General features: G+C 40.4%; 1 protein-coding gene across 3 annotated transcripts in view; it reads right to left on the reverse strand.

The window, feature by feature from the left end:
• The window catches only part of LOC106086606 (uncharacterized), a 302,723-nt gene that overhangs the window by 78,415 nt on the left and 204,134 nt on the right, over positions 1-20,174 (reverse strand). Inside the window, exon 1 of one of the 3 annotated variants that reach the window (XM_059360458.1) lies at positions 2,225-2,740. The exons of the other annotated variants lie outside the window; for them this stretch is intronic. Within the exon in view, the coding sequence (XP_059216441.1) occupies positions 2,225-2,329 (105 nt within the window). The 5' untranslated portion in view covers positions 2,330-2,740. Of the gene's footprint in view, positions 1-2,224; positions 2,741-20,174 lie in introns of those variants that run through there. 3 annotated transcript variants of the gene reach the window in all.

Consider the following 20,174-nt stretch of genomic DNA (forward strand, 5'->3'; position numbering starts at 1 on the left):
AACCTTTACTATAGCTCTTAAGGAATCACCTTTGATATGTGAAAAATATTAAGCATATAGCTTTATTCGTTCGGACGTATTTCTATCCTTTGTCTCACTGAACTAGTGAACGAACCAAAAAGTTCAGGCGATTGATCACTTCATATTCTATGCACCAACGATGCAAATGCAAATTTGGCCATGAACATTGCATTAAGGAACTGGAGCAAAGTTCTCACGGATCAATGAGTGCTGTCCAATTCAATTTTAAGCTCAATGATAAGGGACCACCTTTTTATAGCCGAGTCCGAACGACGTGCCGCAGAGCAAAGTACCGAACATATGTCGCCAACATTAGGAGGGGATAACCTCCTTTTAGGCTAGGTTAGGCGAACCTTACCTAAACTAGAACTGGTAAATAAACATATTTTAAGGCTTCATTAAGTTTTGTGGTATACTAATTTCGTCATTCTGTTTGCAACTCCTCGAAATATTCGTCTCAGACCCCATAAAGTACATATATTCTTGATCGTCATGACATTTAATGTCGATCCGTCTGTCTGTCGAAAGCACACTAAATTTCGAAGGATTATAGCTAGCCGCTTGAAATTTTGCACAAATACTTCTGCGCTACGGTGGCCTCCTTCTTGGGAGGCGTCCGCCTATGACGCTGAACGCCTGGGTTTGAATCCTGCCGAGACCATCAGAAAAAAATTTCAGCGGTGGTTTTCCCCTCCTAATGCTGGCGACATTTGTGAGGTACTATGCCATGTAAAACTTCTCTCCAAAGAGGTGTCACACTGCAGCACGCCGTTCGGACTCGGCTAGAAAAAGGAGGTCCCTTATCATTGAGCTTAAAACTTAAATCGGACTGCACTCATTGATATGTGAAAAGTTTACCCCTGTTCCTTAGTGGAATGTTCATGGGCAAAATTTGCAATTGGCATTTTTACTTCTTATTAGTGGAGGTCGGCTAGGATTGTAAATGGGTCATATCGGTCCATGTTTTGATATAGCTGCCATATAAACCCATCTGGGATCTTGACTTCTTGAGCCACTAGAGAACGCAATTCTTATCCGATTTGGCTGAAATTTAACATGAGGTGTTTTGTTATTATTTTCAACAACTGTGCCAAGTATGGTTTAAATCGGTCCATAACCTGATAGAGCTGTCTTATAAACCGATCTGGGGTCTTGACTTCTTGAGCCTCTAGAGGGCGTAGTTTCTATCCGATTTGGCTGAAATTCCGCATGACGTATTTCGTTATGACTTCCAACAACTGTGCCAAGTATGGTTTAAATCGGTTCATAATCTGGTATAGCTGTCATATAAACCCATCTGGGATCTTGACTTCTTGAGCCTCAAGAGGGCGCAGTTCTCATCCGATTTGACTGAAATTTTGCATGAGGTGTTTTGTTACGACTTCCAATAACTGTGCTAAGTATGGCGTAAATGGGTATAGAACCTTATATAGCTGTCATATAAACGCATCTGGGATCTTGACTTCTTGAGCCTCTAGAGGGCGCAATTCTCATCGGATTTGGCTGAAATTCCGCATGACGTATTTCGTTATGACTTCCAACAACTGTGCCAAATATGGCGCAAATTAATACATAACCTGAAATAGCTGTCATATAAACCGATCTGGGATCTTGACTTTTTGAAACTCTAGAGGGCGCAATTCTCATCCGATTTGACTGAAATTTTGCATGAGGTCTTTTGTTATGACTTCCAATAATTGTGCTAAGTATGGCGTAAATCGGTGTAGAACCTCATATAGCTGTCATATAAACCCATCTGGTATCTTGACTTCTTCAGACTCTAGAGGGCGCAATTCTCATCCGATTTGAATGAAATTTTGCATGAGGTCTTTTGTTATGACATCCAATAACTATGTTAAGTATGGCGTAAATCGGTGTAGAACCTCATATAGCTGTCATATAAACCCATCTGGGATCTTGAGATCTTGAGCCTCTAGAGGGCGCAATTCTCATCCAATTGGGAAGAAATTTTATACAACGGCTTCTCTCATGACCTTCAACATACGTGTCTAATATGGTCTGAATCGATCAATAGATTGATACAGCTCCCATATAAACCGATCTCCCGATTTAGCTTCTTGAGCCCTTACAAAGCGCAATTCTTATCCGAATGAACTGAAATATCGCACAATGACATCTACAATGTTTTTATCTGTTTTCATAGGAAAAATCAAATGAAAAATGGCAAAAATTATACACATACATATTCGGCTAGTTTGGCAGCAATTGTTTTGTCAAAATTCACACGATTGTCAGGGGCAGTAACGTCACCATCATCCTGAGATACATGCATTCGTCTAGTTTCCATGGTACACTTTTTCTGATATGAGTATTTATTTTATTAGAATTGATGTTGTAGAGTTGTTGCTGTTGCTGTTTGTGTAAAATCTTTATCACAGGAAATTGTGTCGATTTGTTTGTGTTTCTGTGATTCACTTGTAAGCATTTCATTGAATGAACGAACTTTCATTGAATGAAAGAACGAACGAACGAATTGGGGGTGAAATTGTTGACATCAGCAAAGTTAAGGGAAATTTGACAATGAACTAACACAAATATCTGTTTTCTTTCGTTTTGTGGAAAATTTACTTCAAATTTAGCGTTTTTTTTTTTTTTTTTTTTTTTTTAAACTCAATCACATCGAAAAGTTCATTATCAACGGAAATTAGCATTTGTCTGTGTATGCAGCAATCAAAGCAGCAAATGCGTGGGGACGGCGACTCTTGACAAACGATCGATCGACAATGGGTCTGTCTATACCAAACGGTTAAATTCGAGCTACTGATATTCCATGGCATTCAATGAAGCTGCGAGCCTCAGCTCACATCACTCGTCACCATAGATTACACAAAAAGAATAGGGACAATGAATGAGTGATACAGTGGGAATAAAGTACTGCAGTTGGCGTTTGCTAGTGTTAGTCTGTGTGAAAAATGTATCACATAATGTCAAATAGCCCTACAACTAGTAGAGCGAGGCTAGTGTCATCATGAAAATATCTAAGATTTGAAGCTTTGTGGGAGAAAGGTCAAACGGTCTAGATTAAAGCCTGTAAGTTATAGTTTTTCATAACTAAACACAAGTAAAAGCGTGCCAAGTTCGGCCGGGTCGAATCTTGGCAACCCACCGTCATGAAGATTCTGTTAAAAATTTATACAAAACGAGAGTCAAGAGAAAATCTTTCATGTCATCGCTCGGTTCACAAATGACCATTTGATTGCAATATTACTGCAAATCGGACGAACATATATATGGGAGTTATGTCTTAATCTGAACCGATTTCAAACAAACTTTATAGACATTGTGGAAGTCGTCGAGGAGAGCGTTGTACAAAATTTTGGGAAGATTTGTCAATAAATGAGCTTGCAGTGGCTCTTGGAGTGAAAATCGGGCGATATATGTATATGAGAGCTATATCTAAATCTGAACCGATTTCCATGAAATTCTCCAGTCGTGTCGAGAGTGAAGAGAAACTCGTTCCTACCAAATTTCAAGAGAATCTGTTATCAAATGACCATTTTATTGCATTATTACTGCAAATCGGACGAACATATATATGGGAGCTATATCGAAATCTGAACCGATTTCTATGAAATGCACCTTTAGTGTTGGGACTCATAAGAAAACTCTTCTTGCCAAATTTCAAGAGAATTGGTTAACAAATGACTATTTTATTGCAGTATTACTGCAAATCGGACGAACATATATATGGGAGCTATATCCAAATCTGAACCGATTTTTTTCAATTTCAATATGCTTCGTCTCTAGGCGGAACACCATGCCTATACCTAATTTGAAGACGATTGGATGAAAATTGCAACCTGTAGTTTGCACACAAATTAACATGGACAGACGGACAGACAGATAGACGGACATAGCTAATTCGAATCAGAAAGTGATTCTGAGTCGATCGTTATACTTATCAATGGGTCTATCTCTTTTCCTTTTGGGTGTTACAAACAAATTCACCAATTTATAATACCCTGTGCCACAGCAGTGGCGTAGGGTCTAATAGATACCAAACTTCTGTTAAATCAGCAAAAATTAAAGCTTCTAGGAACCGAACAAAGATGATCGAGAGACTTGTTTACATAGGAGCTATATCAGATTATAGATTGATTTGGACTCAGTACAGTTGTTGGAAGTCTTAACAGAACACATCATGCCAAATTTCAGCCAAATCGGAGAAAAATTGTAAAGACTCAAGAAGTTAAATCGGGAGATCGGTTTATATGGGAGCTATATCAGATTATACACCGATTTGGACCGTACTTGGCGCAGTTGTCGAAAGTCACAACAGAACACTAGGTGCAAAATTTTAGCCCAATCGGACGAAAATGGCGGCTTTCAGGAGCTGAAGAAGTCAAAACGGAAGATCGGTTTATATGGGGGCTATATCAGGTTATAGATCGATTTGGACCGTACTTGGCTCAGTTGTTGAAAGTCACAACAGAAAACTAGGTGCAACATTTTAGCCAAATCGGACAAAAATTGCGGCTTCCAAGGGCTCAAGAAGTCAAATCGGGAGATCGGTTTATATGGGAGCTATATCAGGTTATAGACCGATTTGGACCGTACTTGGCACAGTTGTTGGAAGTCATAGCGGAACACAATGTGCAAAATTTCAGCCAAAACGGAAAAAAAAGCGGCTTGTAAGGGTTCAAGAAGTTAAATCGGGGATCGGTTTATGTAATTCTGCAGCGATATTGGCCATTTGCAATCCCCAACGACCTACGTCAATAGTTAGTATCTGTGCAAAATTTCAAGCGGCTAGCTTTACGCGTTCGACTGCTATCGTGATTTTGACGGACTGACGGACATGGCTAAATCAACTCAGAACGTTGAGACGACCAAGAATATATACTTTATGGGTTCTTAGGCGTATATTGCGAGGTGTTACAAACGGAATGACTAGATTAGTATACCCCTATGGTGGTGGGTATGAAAAAAAAAAACAAATTTTTCATTCCTTTTGCCAATTTTATACCCACCCATGAACATTGGGGAACTGTGGATACTTCTCCCATATGATAAGGGCCCTTTTTTATGCCGAGTCCAAACGGCGTGCCGCATAGCGGTTTGGTACTATCTGGTACAATCTATCTGGTTTTAGGGAGTAGATTACGAATATGGCCTGGAAGGAGCAATAGCTATAGAATTTGTTGATATCGTAAGGGGGCGGACCCTCAACCTTAACCCAAAAGCACCACCCAAAAATAAAAGTTGACTGATCGGGACAATATGGGACTCAAACGAAAGTTATTCGAGAGTAGGGTACTAATTTGAGATAAGGGTACCTAGAGGGCTGCCCCGACCCCAAAACCCCCTCTAATAGGCATATTGGACTATAATGACAATATGGGACTAAAATGAAAGTAATTAGGGAGTAGATTACGAATATGGTCTGGAAAGAGCAATAGACTATACAACAAATTGTTTGTTTGCTTGTTTGTCTGATCCGTATAGATTCAAAAATGGCTGAATAGGTTTTCCTGAAATTTTGCGCTTTGTTTGTTAGTTTGTCTGTCCCGTAAAGACTCAAAAACGGCTCAACAGATTTTCCTAAAATTTTCACAGATGGTAGAGTTTTGGCCCCCGGTAAAATATGGAACTTCATTTTTTGATATCCGAAAGAGGCGGACGCTCCCCCTTACCCCCATTTTCAAAGACGGCAGATCTCGGCGATTTAAGGGAAATTTTGTATGCCACCTTATGGTACCACAAAAACACGAAATTGGGACGGGGGTACGCCCCATCCCAAAACCCATCCGAACGGATATGTTTACCGATTGGGACAATATGGGTATCAAATGAAAGGTATTTAAGAGTAGAGTTTCAACTTGGTTTATAAATTTTACCTCAAGTGTCGGGGGAGTCCCCCACCCCCACCAAAACACCACCCAACAGGACTCTTTTACCGCTTTGGGCAATATGGATATCAAATGAAGGGTTTTAAAATTAGGATGAAAAGTTGATAAAAAAATGTATTCCTTGTCCACCAAAAACACCAACCAATAGGACACTTTTACCACTTTGGGCAACATGGGTATCAACTTAGAGGTAGTAAAAAGTTGAGACATATTTACCCATTGAGACAATATGGGTATCAAATGAAAGGAATTTAATAATAGGGTAAAAAGCTGATATACAAATTTATTCCTTGGTGTCTGAGGAGCCCCCCACCCCTCAAAATCACTCAACAGGACATATTTACCGATTGGGACAATATGTGTACCAAAGGAAAGGTGTTTAGAAGTTAAGTACACATCTGTTATAAGAATTAGGTCCAAGGTGTCTACGAGGCATCGCCAACCCCAAAAACCTTCAAAACGGGCATGGATGTCCAACGTCACAAAATGGGTATCAAATGAAAGGTCTTTTAGGAGTTGATACGAATTGGTATACACATTTGGTACAGACTCTGGGACCAGCCACCCATTAAATACCGTTCAATATGACGTATAGTTCGATTGGCATAATATGGGAATTAAAAGAAGGGTCTATGATATCAGAGTTCGAATCTGATGTTGATATAGAAATTCAAGTATCTGAGTCACATCCTGTCGTACATCAGGACATGTATTGAGATCGCGACAATAAAGGACTCAAACCAATTGTCTTTTGGGTCTTAGAATCGGGGGGGAACCGACCCTCTCAAGTGTCTATGTCACGTTCTGCCGTACAGCAGAACATGTAGATCGCGTTAATAAAGGACTTAAATCAATTATCTTTTGGGTCTTAGAGTCGGGGGAACCGACCCTCTCCTCCCAAAACCAAACTGTTATGTAGGACGACCCAGAATTTATTGTACTCAAATGAAAGGATGTGTCAGAGGGCAATGACCCTAAACCCCATCCTACCAAAAAAAAATGATTTAAAAATAATTAGCTGTAAAAAAACTAAAGATGTTTGACAGTAAAACAAAACGCGAAACGTGCGTGAGCTTTTTGAACCAGAGTTGCTAAAAAGATAATAGCTAAAAAATCACCCTTTATTTTGGAATATAAATATTTGTATTTTCATTTTAAGGTCAGAAATTTATGTAGCAGTCCTCGTATACATATTTTGTAGGGTCGGAAATGGATATTGCGATGTGTTGCAAATGCATTGACTTAAGGATTTATCGCCTATCCCATGGTGGTGGGTATAACAACATCGACACCAGCGTCGCGGGCAAAGTAAAAAATAATTTCGACTTTGGAGTCGAGTAAAAATTGCCACAGTTCTAGACTCATTGCTATAAGAACCTGCCTTGCTATTCAGTTTAGTAACGCATAAACTCAGGGTGAAATGTAGCCGTATTATATCAGTGTCCATAAGTGTTACTCCACTTCCTAAAGGAGAATCAATATTTATACACAGACGACTGAAAAAAAGAGTAAAAATTCGAATAATACTCAAGAGGCAGAGAGATGAGTTGAAATCTATATACACAAATAATATAATCAATATTGCAGTAGGAAGGTTCATACCACACATAGAGAAATTTTGTTAGTAAAAACTGCAAAAATGTTTGTTGTAGCAACAGAAAATCCAACTTTAGGTTAGGTTAGCAGTATGGACATACATCTAAACCAGTAATTGGCTTGTTGTGGGCTCAAATCTAGTACAAGTAAACGCGTGTAAAGTTAGGAAGCCAAATCTTATATACCCTCTACCATGGATTATAATAGTCAAGTTTTTTTGCCCGATATCTTTTTATTGACTATGCTACTGGAGCTATAACAAGTTATGAACATATTGAGGACATACTTGGTTTGGCTGTTGGAGACCAAAGCAGAAGCAAAATTTAAGCCTAATAAGATAAAAATTGCTCCCTATAGTGCCTCAAGAAGTAAAATCGGGAGATCGGTTTATATGGGAGCCATATCAGGTTATAGACCGATAAAGATTATATTTGGCAAGTATGTTAAAGGTCATAGAAGAGGTCCTTCTTCAGCCAAATCGGATATCAACTGCGCCCTCTGGAGGCTCAAAAAGTATAATCAGGAGATCGGTGAAAGTTAAAAGGTTTTAAAACTTCAGGCAAATCGGATAAGAATTGCGCCCTCTAGCGGCTCAAGAAGCCAATCTTAGAGATCGGTTTATATGGGAGCTATATCAGGTTATGAACCGATTTGGACCATACTTGGCACAGTTTTTGGTTTGGATGACGATATGCCTGGTAAGAGAAGTTACATAGTCTTTTATACGGATGATTCCAAACTAGACGACCAGGTGGGCTTTTGGGTGTACTCTAAAGATCTAGAACTGGTTATATCAAAAAGGTTACCCGACCACTGCAGGAGGCCACCGTAGCACAGAGGTTAGCATGTCCGCCTATGACACTGAACGTCTGGGTTCGAATTCTGGCGAGACCATTCAAAAAAATTTTCAGCGGTGGTTTTCCCCTCCTAATGCTGGCAACATTTGTGAGGTACTATGCAATGTAAAACTTCTCTCCAAATAGGTGTCGCACTGCGGCACGCCGTTCGGACTCGCCTATAAAAGAGAGGCCCCTTATCATTGAGCTTAAACTTGAATCGGACTGCACTCATTGATATGTGAGAAGTTTGCCCCTGTTCCTTAGTGGAATGTTCATGGACAAAAGTTGCAGCTGCAGTTTACAATTAAGGAAGTGGTGGAATGGCTAAGATATAATGTCATTATGACAATTGGTATAACTATCTTCTCAGACAGTCAGGCAAACATTAAATACATGGAGAACGTATTTCTGAATACAAAAACCGCCCTCAACAGTCCCAGATCTCTTAACGAGATGGCTGAACAGTTCAAAATTCACCTGTTCTGGGTGCCGAGCTATGGAGATATCCCAGGGAATTGTAAAGCGGACGAGCTTGCGGGACTAGGAACTACCCTACACATTCCAGGGAAACTAGAATCTGTGGGTATGCTTCTAATGTCATGTAAGCTAAGTTTTCAGGATCAGGCCCGAAGAACGACGAATGATAGATGGTCACAAAGAGGGGGCTGTGAGCATTTCAAAATTGTGGCCCAATCTAGGCTTAAAGAGGTCTTCCGCTTTGCTGTCATTGGCTAGAACAGACGTCTCAGTCATTGTGTCCGTCATGACAGGTCACTGTCTAATCGGAAAACATGCTGACAGACTAAAGTTTGCCGGCAACGACTTTTGCAGAAGCTGTGAGGACATCGAAGAAGAAGAGACAATAGAACTCCTTCTGTGCGTGTGTCCCGCACTGGCAGTCAGAAGGAGTTCCACTTTAGGTTCTCATTTCTTTGACAACCTGTCTGATTTAGCGGATGTGAACGTTAGTTTTTGGGTTTTTTAAAGCAATCTGGATGGTTCAACGGTAGGAGATAGAAAGCATCTTCCGGATCCTGAGCATCGTGCTAGAACACGATTTTGTTTGGGCCCCATAATGTCAAGCATTTTGTAATACATTTGTTTTGTATTGGTTATTTACATTCAAGATCATATTTGAAAGCTACCACTTGGGATACCACATTTATAAAGATCCGCAGGTGCTCCTGTGTCTATCCCAATTTGAGGACAAACAGTGTACTCTACAACCAAAGATCTTTTATTGCTGTCCTTTTCTATCCTGATCGGCCTTCATATATTATTTTTAATTCTTTTTTTTCGGGTCGGATTGGGGGAGAGGGATTGCCCTCTGACACGTCCTTTCATTTGAGTACAATATATTCTCGGTCGTCCTGCATAACAGTTTGGTTTTGGTTTTATTGGGAGGAGAGGGTCGGTCCCCCCCACGCTAAGACCCAAAAAAACAAATTATTTGAGTCCTTTGTTGTGGTGATCTTGGACATGACCCAGAAACTTGATTCCTTATATCATTTTTAAATTCGAACTCCACTGTCGTAGACCTTTTTTTTTAATTCTCATACTATCCCGATCGAACTACACGTCCTATTCAATCCCATGGCAGCCGGTTGTACGTACCGGATTGACCCGATGGAATCCTCCATCGGCAAGGGCTGCCGTCTCGGTGTAAAACACACTGCTACAACAACAATAACACGTCCTATTGAAGGGCATCTAATGGATTGCGGTTCCGGAATTTGTCCCAAAAGTGTTTACCAGATTCGTAGTCAACTCCCAAAGACCTGTCATTTAAAACCCATTTTGTGACGTTGGACATTCATGCCTGTTTTGGTGGGTTTTGGGGTTGGAGATGTGTACTCAACTTCCAAACACCTTTCATTTGATACCCATATTGTCCAAAGCGGTGAAGTGTCCTGTTGGGGGGTTTTTGGGGGGTGGGGGACCCCCCACGAACACTTTGGTTGAAATTTGCATACCAAGTTTGTACTCTACTCTTAAATACCTTTCATTTGATACCCATATTGCCCAAAGCGGTAAAAGTGTCCCTTTGCGAGTTTCTTGGATCTCGAACTCTGAAGGTGACATTTTTATACTTAGTTCGTACTTTACTCTTAAATACCTTTTATTTGATACCCATGTTGTCCCAATCGGTAAACAAGTCCGTTCGGGTGGGTTTTGGAATGGAGCGCCCCCCCCCAACCCTGTTTATATGACCCTAAAATTTTATACCAATTTCGTTTTTTTGAGATGCGTGAACCCATCTCCGAGATCTAGCGTTTTCGAAAATTGTGGTAAGGGGGAGGGTCCGCCCCCCACTTCGGATATCAAAAAATTTAGTACCCTATTTTCACCGGGGGCTCAAACTCATCTGCGAAAATTTAATGAAATTCGGTTCAGACAAAGAGCAACAATTTAATTTTTATACAATAGAAGATGCGTGCTCTTTTCAGAGAGTTCATCGCGCGCTTCTTCTATTTTATGGTCAGAGCTTTTGTGCGTAGATAAGCAGCATTGTCGATTTTGGAGTGAAAATCAATCAGAAGCATTGCAAGAGCTACCAATGCATCCAGAAACAGTCACAGTTTGGTGCGGCTTTTGGGCTGGTGGCATCATTGGGCTGTACTTCTTCAAAGATGATGTGAATCGTTACGTAACTGTGTACAGACAAGCCCACTTCAATTGATGCATTGGAAGACAACATTAAAGCATTTATTCGTGAGATATCGTCCGAAATGTTGGAAAGAGTGTGCCAAAATTGTACTAAGCGGATCGACCATTTGAGGCGCAGTCACGGTCAACATTTCCATGGACCGTACTATCGATTCAAATAAGATTACCCTTTATAACAAATACCTTGATTGAAGTATCAAAACTTTGGTGCGCTTCCTTTTAAATGTTAAAAAATGCTTTATATAAAATCAGCAGACATTGATGGCTGATATTAGCAAACTTTTTTTTTTGTGTAGTGTATACAATTCGCCAATATCATAATTTACCCCGAGTATACACTCGTACTTATGGTCACTTCTGCTTACTCTTGGGTGTCCACATCACGATTTGTTTACTCGCATTTGATTTTAATTCAATTCTTTGTAAGAAAAAAGCCGCGCACGCAGATAATTTCAATATTTATTGTGTCTTCTTCTCAATTATTACAAAGAGATAGCACTTGATGGTGTTGGTGTTCAGCTAATATGTATACAGGAATATAAGTAATTCAAAATACATGCACGAGTATATATATACATACATGGGTATATAAATATGGTAACGATTTGTATGGACATTAGTCAAATGGTTGATGGAAACAAAAATTTACGAAATTTCACTGCGGTATAATTTTGGCACGGTATGGTTATCATCCACCCAGAGGACATATAAATTTCTATAGCAAAAGAAAAATTAATTGCAATCGCATAATATATGGTCATCGAACTGTGTGTATGATGTTTTCCGTGTAATTAACCCACTTGTAAACCAGTAAGGAAGCGCAAAAGTCGGACGGTGCCGACTTTATAATACCATACACCTACCCTATAGGTACAAATTGGGAGCTATATCCAATTCTGAACCAATTTTGATGGACTTTGTTGGATGTTTTCCGATGGATTATTAAACAATCCCTATCAAATTTCGAGCATATATGTTCAAACTGTAATAACTACAGTTGACAAATTCCAACATTATTGCATATTAACGAAAATCTGACGAACATATATAATCTGAACTGATTTCGAGCAAACTTCCCAGATATTGTGATAGCAAATGGAAATTTTGCCCATGAACATTCCATTAAGTAACAGGGGCAAACTTCTCACATATTAATGAGTGCAGTCCGATTTAAGTTTTAAGCTCAATGATAAAGAACCTCCTTTTTATAGCCTAGTCCGAATGGCGTGCCGCAGTGTGACACCTCTTTGGAGAGAAGTTTTACATGGCATACTACCTCACAAATGTTGCCAGCATTAGGAGGAGAAAACTACCGCTGAAAATTTTTTCTGATGGTCTCGCCAGGATTCGAACCCAGGCGTTCAGCGTCATAGGCGGACACGCTAACCTCTGCGCTACGGTGACCTCCAGGATATTGTGATAGTCGTCGAGAAAAGCGTTGTGCAAAATTTTGACAAGATTGGTCAATAAATGCGCCTGCAGTGGCTCTTGGATCGAAAATCGGGCGATATACATATATCAGAGCTATATATAAATCTGGGCCGATTTCTATGCAATTCACCAGTAATGTTGAAAGTCATAAGAAAATCCTTTCTGCCATATTTCGAGAGAATCGGTTAACAAATAAGCACTTTATTGCAATGTTTCTCGAAATCGGACGAACATATATATGGGAGCTATATCTAAATCTGAACCGATTTTGAGCAAACTTCTCAGATATTGTGGTAGTCGTCGAGGAAGACGTTGTGCAAAATTTTGGTCAATAAATGCGTTAGCAGTGGCTCGAGAAGTGAAAATCGGACGATATACTTATATGGCAGCTATATCTAAATCTGAACCGATTTCTATGAAATTTCACAGCTATGTCGAGAGCTATAAGAAAATCTCTCCTGCCGAATTACGAGAGAATCGGTAAACAAGTGAGCACTTTATTGCAATATTTCTCAAAATCGGACGAACATATATATGGGAGCTCTACCGAAATCTGCACCGATTTCGAGCAAACTTTTCAGATATTGTGGTAGTCGTCGAGGAAGACGTTGGCAAGATTGGCCTGTGCCTAAATGTGCTTGCTGTGACTATAGAAGTTAAAATCGGGCGATGTATATATACGAGAGCTATATCTATTTCTAAATCTGAACCGATTTCTATGAAATTCACCAGTAAGGTCAAGAGTTAAGAGTCCTTCCTCCTAAATTTCGAGAGTATCGATTAACAAATGACCATTTTATTGCATTATTACTGCAAATCAGACGAACATATATATGGGGGCTATTTCCAAATCTGAACCGATTTCGAGCAAACTTCTCAGATATTGTGGTAGTCGTCGAGGAAGACGTTGGCAAAATTTTGGCCAGATTGGTCAATAAATGCGCTTGCTGTGACTATAGAAGTTAAAATCGGGAGATGTATATATACGTGAGCTACAATATATCTAAATCTGAAACACTAAGGTCGAGAGTCAGGAGAAAGTTCTTCCTGCTAAATTTCGAGAGAATCGGCTAACAAATGACCATTTTATTGCATTATTACTATATATTTAAATTTGAACCGATTTTGTCCAATATCAATGGGCTTCGTCTCTAGGCTGGAAAACATGCCTGTACCAAATTTGAAGAAAATCGGATGAAGATTGCAACCTGTAGTTTGTACACAAATTATCATGGACAGACAGACAGGCGGACATAATTAAATTGAATCATAAAGTGATTCTGAGTAGAGCTAGTAAACTATCGATATGCGCAACATTCGATATTTTCGATATCTCTTATAAGAAATATCGATAGTATCAATACTATCGTTAACATCTCTATCTTCTATATTTCAATAGAAAATTAGAAGTAACAAGTAAAAGCGTGCTAAGTTCGGCAGGGCCGAATCTTATATACCCTCCACCATGGATGACATTTGTTGAGTTTTTTCCCGGCATCTCTTCTCAGGCCAAAAAGGATATATGAAAAGATTTGCTCTGCTATTAGAGCGATATCAAGATATGGTCCGGTTTGGACCACTATTAAATTATATGTTGGAGACCTGTGTAAAACGTCAGCCAATTCGAATAAAACTTGCGCCCTTTGGGGGCTCAAGAAGAAAAATAGAGAGAGATCGATTTATATGAAAGCTGTATCAGGCTATAGACCGATTCAGACCATAATGAACACGTATGTTGGTGGTCATGAGAGGCTTCGTCGTACAAAATTTCAGGCAACTCGGATAATAATTATGACCTCTAGAGGCTCAAGAAGTCAAGATCCCAGATCGGTATATATGGCAGCTATATCAGGTTCTGAACCGATTTGGACATTATTTGAAACAGTTGTTGAAAGTAAGAATAAAATACGTCATGCAAGATTTCAGTCAAATCGTATAGAAATTGCGGCCTCTAGAAGCTCAAGAAGTCCCCAGATCTGTTTATTAACAGCTATATCAGGTTATGAACCGATTTGAACTATACTTGGCACAGTTGTTGGATATCAAAATACTTCGTGCAAAAATTCATTCAAATCGGATAAGAATTGCGCTCTCTAGAGGCTCAAGAAGTCAAGACCCAAGATCGATTTATATGGCAGCTATATCTGGTTATGAACCGATTTGGACCATACTTGGCTCAGTTGTTGGATTTCATAACAAAACACGTCGTGCAAAATTTCATTGCAATCGGATAAGAATTGCGCACTCTAGTGGCTTAAGAAGTCAAGACTCAAGATCGGTTTATATGGCAGCTCTATCAAAACATGGGCCGATTTAAACCGTACTTGGCACAGTTGTTGTAAGTGATGCCAAAACGCCACGTGCAAAATTTCCGTCAAATCAGACCAGAATCGCGCCCTCTAGAGACTCCAGAAATCAAGACCCAAGATCGGTTTATATGGCAGCTATATCAAAACATGGCCGATATGGCCCATTTACAATCCCAACCGACCTACACTAATAAGAAGTATTTGTGCAAAATTTCAAGCGGCTAGCTTTATTCCTTCGAAAGTTAGTGTGCTTTCGACAGACAGACAGACGGACGGACATAGCTAGATCGACTAAAAATCAAGAATATATATACTTTATGGGGTCTCAGACGAATATTTCGAGTAGATACAAACAAAATGACGAAATTAGTATACCCCGATCCAATGGTGGAGGGTATAAAAGTCAAGAGGTCGATTTATATAGAAGCAAATCAATGCGTAGACCGAATAAATTCAAATTTAATAAAGTCAGATGGAAGTCATGAGAGAAATCATTGTCAATCAATCAAGCCAAATCAGATGAAAAAAGCGCCCTCTATAGGCGAAATGTATCTTAAAGAATACATTCAATGTCGGATCGCTTATTTTTGTTCAATTTTGGAAAAAAATTGAACTTTGTCGATACGATCGATAGGCAAAATATCAATCGATATTCAGACAAAATATAAAACATCGGTGCTATCGATAGTGCCATCGATATTTTGCCAGCTCTAATTGTGAGTCGATCGGTATACTTATCAATGGGTCTATCTCTCTTCCTTCTGGGTGTTACAAAAAAATGCACTAAGTTATAATACCCTGTACCACAGTAGTGGTGTAGGGTATAAAAACGGATTTATCTACAATACATTTTCTTACATTTCCTAGGAAATTTGCACTAAAAATTAAAACCAAATACGAGTATTTATTAAAATTTTAAACCGCTCGGTTTAGCGATTGGGTTAATAAGGTATAATCGAAGCTTGCTTATAGAAATATGGAAATATGTGCAGGGTAACGAAACGTATAGGTTAATAGTTAAGAACCTTCCGTTGAATCTAACAGATCGCCTTAAAAACCTTAAAGATTAAGAAGACCATATGGGCTTATGGTGAATTTAAACCCATAGTCCATCAGCAAAAATATTTACCAATAAACATTCCAAAAAGTGACAGCGGGGATACTCCTCTCATATCAATGAGTTCTAACCGAGACAAGTTTAGGCTAAAAGATTGATTAGGTTAGATATAAGAGGCAGTCTGTCATTAGACTCACTTAGACGTTTTTGTCCATTGTGATATCACAGGTATAGGAGAAGGAAGGTGTCTACTTGTTCCTACCGTTGAACCTTCCGGATCGCTTTAAAAATCTAAGTAACTTGCGAATGTTCATATCCGCTAAATAATACAAGTTCTCAAAGAAATGAAAACCCAAAGTGGAACTCCTTCTGGACGCCAGTGCCGGATACAAACGCAGCAGGTGTTCCATAGTCTCTTCTACCTCGACATTTTCACAGCTTGTACAAAAATCCTTACAGGTTACCTTCAGTTTGTCAGCATGTTTTCGGATCAGACAGTGACCTGTCATGACGGACACAATGACTGAGACGTCTGTTTTAGCCAGCGACAGCAAAGCGGTAATCCTCTTCAAGTCACCCCTTTGTGACCAACTATCTTTGGGCCTGATCCTAAAGACTTAGATTATATGTCCCTAGAAGCATACCCACAGATTCCAGTTATCCTGTTGGAATGTGTGAGGTAGTTCCTAGTCTCGCAAGCTCGTCCGCTCTACAATTCCCTGGGATATGTCTGTGGCCCCGCAACCCAAGCAGGTGCATTTGAACTGCTCTGCCAGTTCTACGACAATCGAGTGCAAATTACATTGAATTAATTCCAAAATACCCTCTCCAGGGATTTGATAGCTGACTGGATGTCTGAGAAGATATTTATGCCAATCGTCGTTAAGACATTAAATCTTACCCATTCCACCACTTCTTTAATTGCAAGGATCTTCTCTATATGACCAGTCCAAGTTCTTAAGAATACACCCCCAAAGCCCACCCGGTCATCTAGCTTGCAATCATCCGTATAGAAGTCTATGAAATTTCTATTACCAGGGCTATCGTGGTTCCAACAGGGGCAAACTTCTCACATATCAATGAGTGTTGTCCGATACGAGCTTAAGCTCAATGAGTCCAAACGGCGTGCCGCAGTGTGAGACCTCTTTGAGGAGAAGGTTTTACATGGCATTATACCTAACAAATTTCCCCAGCATTATGAGGAGATAGCCACCGCTGAAATTAATTTTTCTGATGTTCTCGCCAGGATTCAAACTCAGAAGTTCAGCGTCATAGGCGGACATGCTAAGCTCTGCGCTACGGTGGCCTCCTCTTTATCCCTGTTCCCTAATGGAATGTGTATGGACAAGTTTTCATTTTGCAAAGTATTAAGTAACAGCTGATAACTGACAGAAGAAAGAATGCAATTACAGAGTCAGAAGGTGTGAAAAAATTTGTCAACGCCGACTATATGAAAAATCCGCAATTACTTTTTGGGCAACCCAATAGTTCCAATCGGTAATATCAGGAATAGTGGTACAGAACTTTTTATCAGAGAGCTCGGGCAATGTGTACTCCACATTGGCTGGAACATCGGGCATTGTATCAAGTATAACACAGTGTTCGTAGCTGCCGCATGGCCAAAGGGGAAGATCCCTTAGCCTCAGAGCAGTGACAACTGCAATTTGTCTAGCCACAATGTCCAGAGGTATTGGCTTTAGCATTGAATTCAGTGCATCAGATGGTTTTATCCTCAGTGCGGCTGTGATGCACAAACAAGCCATTCTTTGGATCCGAGTATTGAACAGTAGGTGGACTTTCGAAGCGCAGTCCACCTGACCACAACACCATATAGCATTATATGCCTGAAAACTGCAGTATGTACTCGGTACATAAAACGCGGTTTCAACTCACAACTTTTTCCAATGCCTCTCTTGCAGGTGTATAGGGCAAGAGCTGCCTTTCCAGCCCAAGCCCAAAAGTTTGATTTGAAATCAATTTTCTGTCCAGCAAAATACCCATGCATTTTGCGCTTTCAGTAAACATTCTCTCCACCCAAGGAGACGGGTGCCACTGTGGCTAACTCGTATCTCCTGCTGAAAAGAACTTCTTCTGTCTTGCAGGAATTTACGCCTAGACCATTTTGGGTAGCCCTCTTCACTGTCGCACGTAAAGCTTCCAGAAGTATATATCTCTAAGAGTGCTAGGAAACTTTCCACTAACTGCAATAGGCACATCATCAGCATATCGGACCACTTTTACACCTTTTTCTTCCAGAGACAATAGTATGTTGATAATGGCTATATTCCAAAGTAGAGGAGACAGTTCACCTCTAAGATATGTTTCTATCAATCTCTCAAGAGTTTTCATCATTAAGGATGACAGACTAATAAGACGAAAATTGTACCCCTTCATGTGGTAAGGTTTTCCTGCTTTCGGAATGAAAATGGCCTTCGTGTCCCTCCATCCCACAAGCAGAGTATATCTCCCTGAGCCAAGGAACCAGTCTATCAGACACAGCTTGTAATTCAACCGGTGATACATCATCAGGGCCTGGCGAGTTAAAGGAGTCGAAACTTCTTATCGCCCATAGGATTATCGGCTTAGACACAATTTCCCTAATAACCTCTTATGCATGCATACCAGTGACAACCTCTTCTGGCACCACGTTGTCCATTGGAGAATTTCCTGGGAAATGTGTATCAACGAGTAGTTGTAGTGTTTCCTCACTAGACATTGTCCATACATTCTCTGACTTCTGAATATATCCCACTGTAATAGGTCTCGAGGACAGAATCTTTCTTAGCCTAGAGGCCTCAGATGTATCCTCTACGGAGCTGCAGAATTCTACACAGGATTTGTTCTGAGCCTTTCTCAGCTCGCCCTTATATTTTCTTAGCTCGATGTTGTTCTAATCGTGGGGTGCTCTTGTGGCTTTTGCTCTGTCGAAGAGATTTTTGTAGTCCGTCCTTAGACCAACCAGCTCTGGGGTCCACCATAGCGGTCGCCGTTAGCCCCTTAGCTTGGCACTAACATGACATAAGCAAGGCATTCAGGGCCTTCGTGATCCGCTTGACCACTATATCCTCCGTAGTTTCCACTTCCTTTTCTACTCTAGAAGGGAAAGACGTGCAGAATTTGTGCCGAAATTTATCCCAATCCGCCTTTTTTCTGTTTAGCCGAGGGACCACTTCTGCGGTATTTTCTCCTAGGCCGAAACTAATATAACGATAATCAGAGAAGCTGTGGTCATCCAACACTTCCCAGTCGCTTACTCTTGCGCTTATATCTTCCAAGAAAAGGATAATATCAAGTACCTCCTGCCTGTTCTTGGTAATAAAGGTCGGTTTATCCCCTTTATTACCAATCGTCAGATTGCAACTTATAATATATTCTATAAGCAGCACACCCCTTTCGGTGAGATCCGAACTTCCCCATATCTGGTGATGTGCATTAGCATTACTTCCTACAATGAGCCTTTCCTTTCCTGCAGAAACGGCTGCAACCAGCGACTTATATAGGGAAGCCAGCCAGTAATAAGACTTATTTATTTCAAGGCCGGCTACTACTGAGTCTTCAGTGCTTAATGCGACGGAAGAAGAAACACATTTAGACTACTATTTGCAAGAATACAGGCTTTGTGTCTGCCATTCCCCGTACCCTTGAGTAGTTTTAATACCGGAATTCTTAGTTCACGAACCATTTCGCCACACATCCTTCCGGCATAAGAACCACGTCCAATCCCCCTGCCATCAGGAGGATCTTTAGTGCCGCCGAAGCGGTCTTACAATGGTGGAGATTTACCTGGACAAACCGGACCATAGTCCGGATTCAGAACATCCACCAATGTTGCGTCAGTCTCGTCTTCTGATTCCGCCACAAGTTCATCCTCGCAAGATTCGTTAGATCTTGCTATGATGAGCTTCCGTACGCATCCAGAGGCAGGCGAGAAAGCAGTAGAACCACTCTTCCTCAGGACACTGGATAGTTGCGGGGTATACAAAGTAGCCTCGAAAAAGAAATCTAAGGCAGGAATTCCGTGCTACATACAAAACCCCTATTCGCCACGAAAGCCAGGCAATGACATAGAAAATGTTCTTTCATCATTCTCCCCACATGCTATCTTGAATTGTCGCATCGATTTTGCATTAGTGAGCTCGTAGTCCTATGTGTCCTGTTATGATAGTGAAAGCTATACTCACCTCCTTCTTACATCCTTTTAGTAATAGTCTCTTCTTCCCACGATCCGGATCTCCCCATAGGATTTTCATCGACCTACCGATCGTATGTCGTTCGTGGCCCACGCCCTTAACTCGGACTACGTCGATTCGATAGCCCTCGGTTTTAATTGACGGCAGCCCTTTGGCCTTTACTGCCAAATCGTCTGCTCTTTCATTACCCCGAA

Source organism: Stomoxys calcitrans, chromosome 1, assembly GCF_963082655.1.
Source record: "Stomoxys calcitrans chromosome 1, idStoCalc2.1, whole genome shotgun sequence".
NCBI lineage: Eukaryota > Metazoa > Arthropoda > Insecta > Diptera > Muscidae > Stomoxys > Stomoxys calcitrans.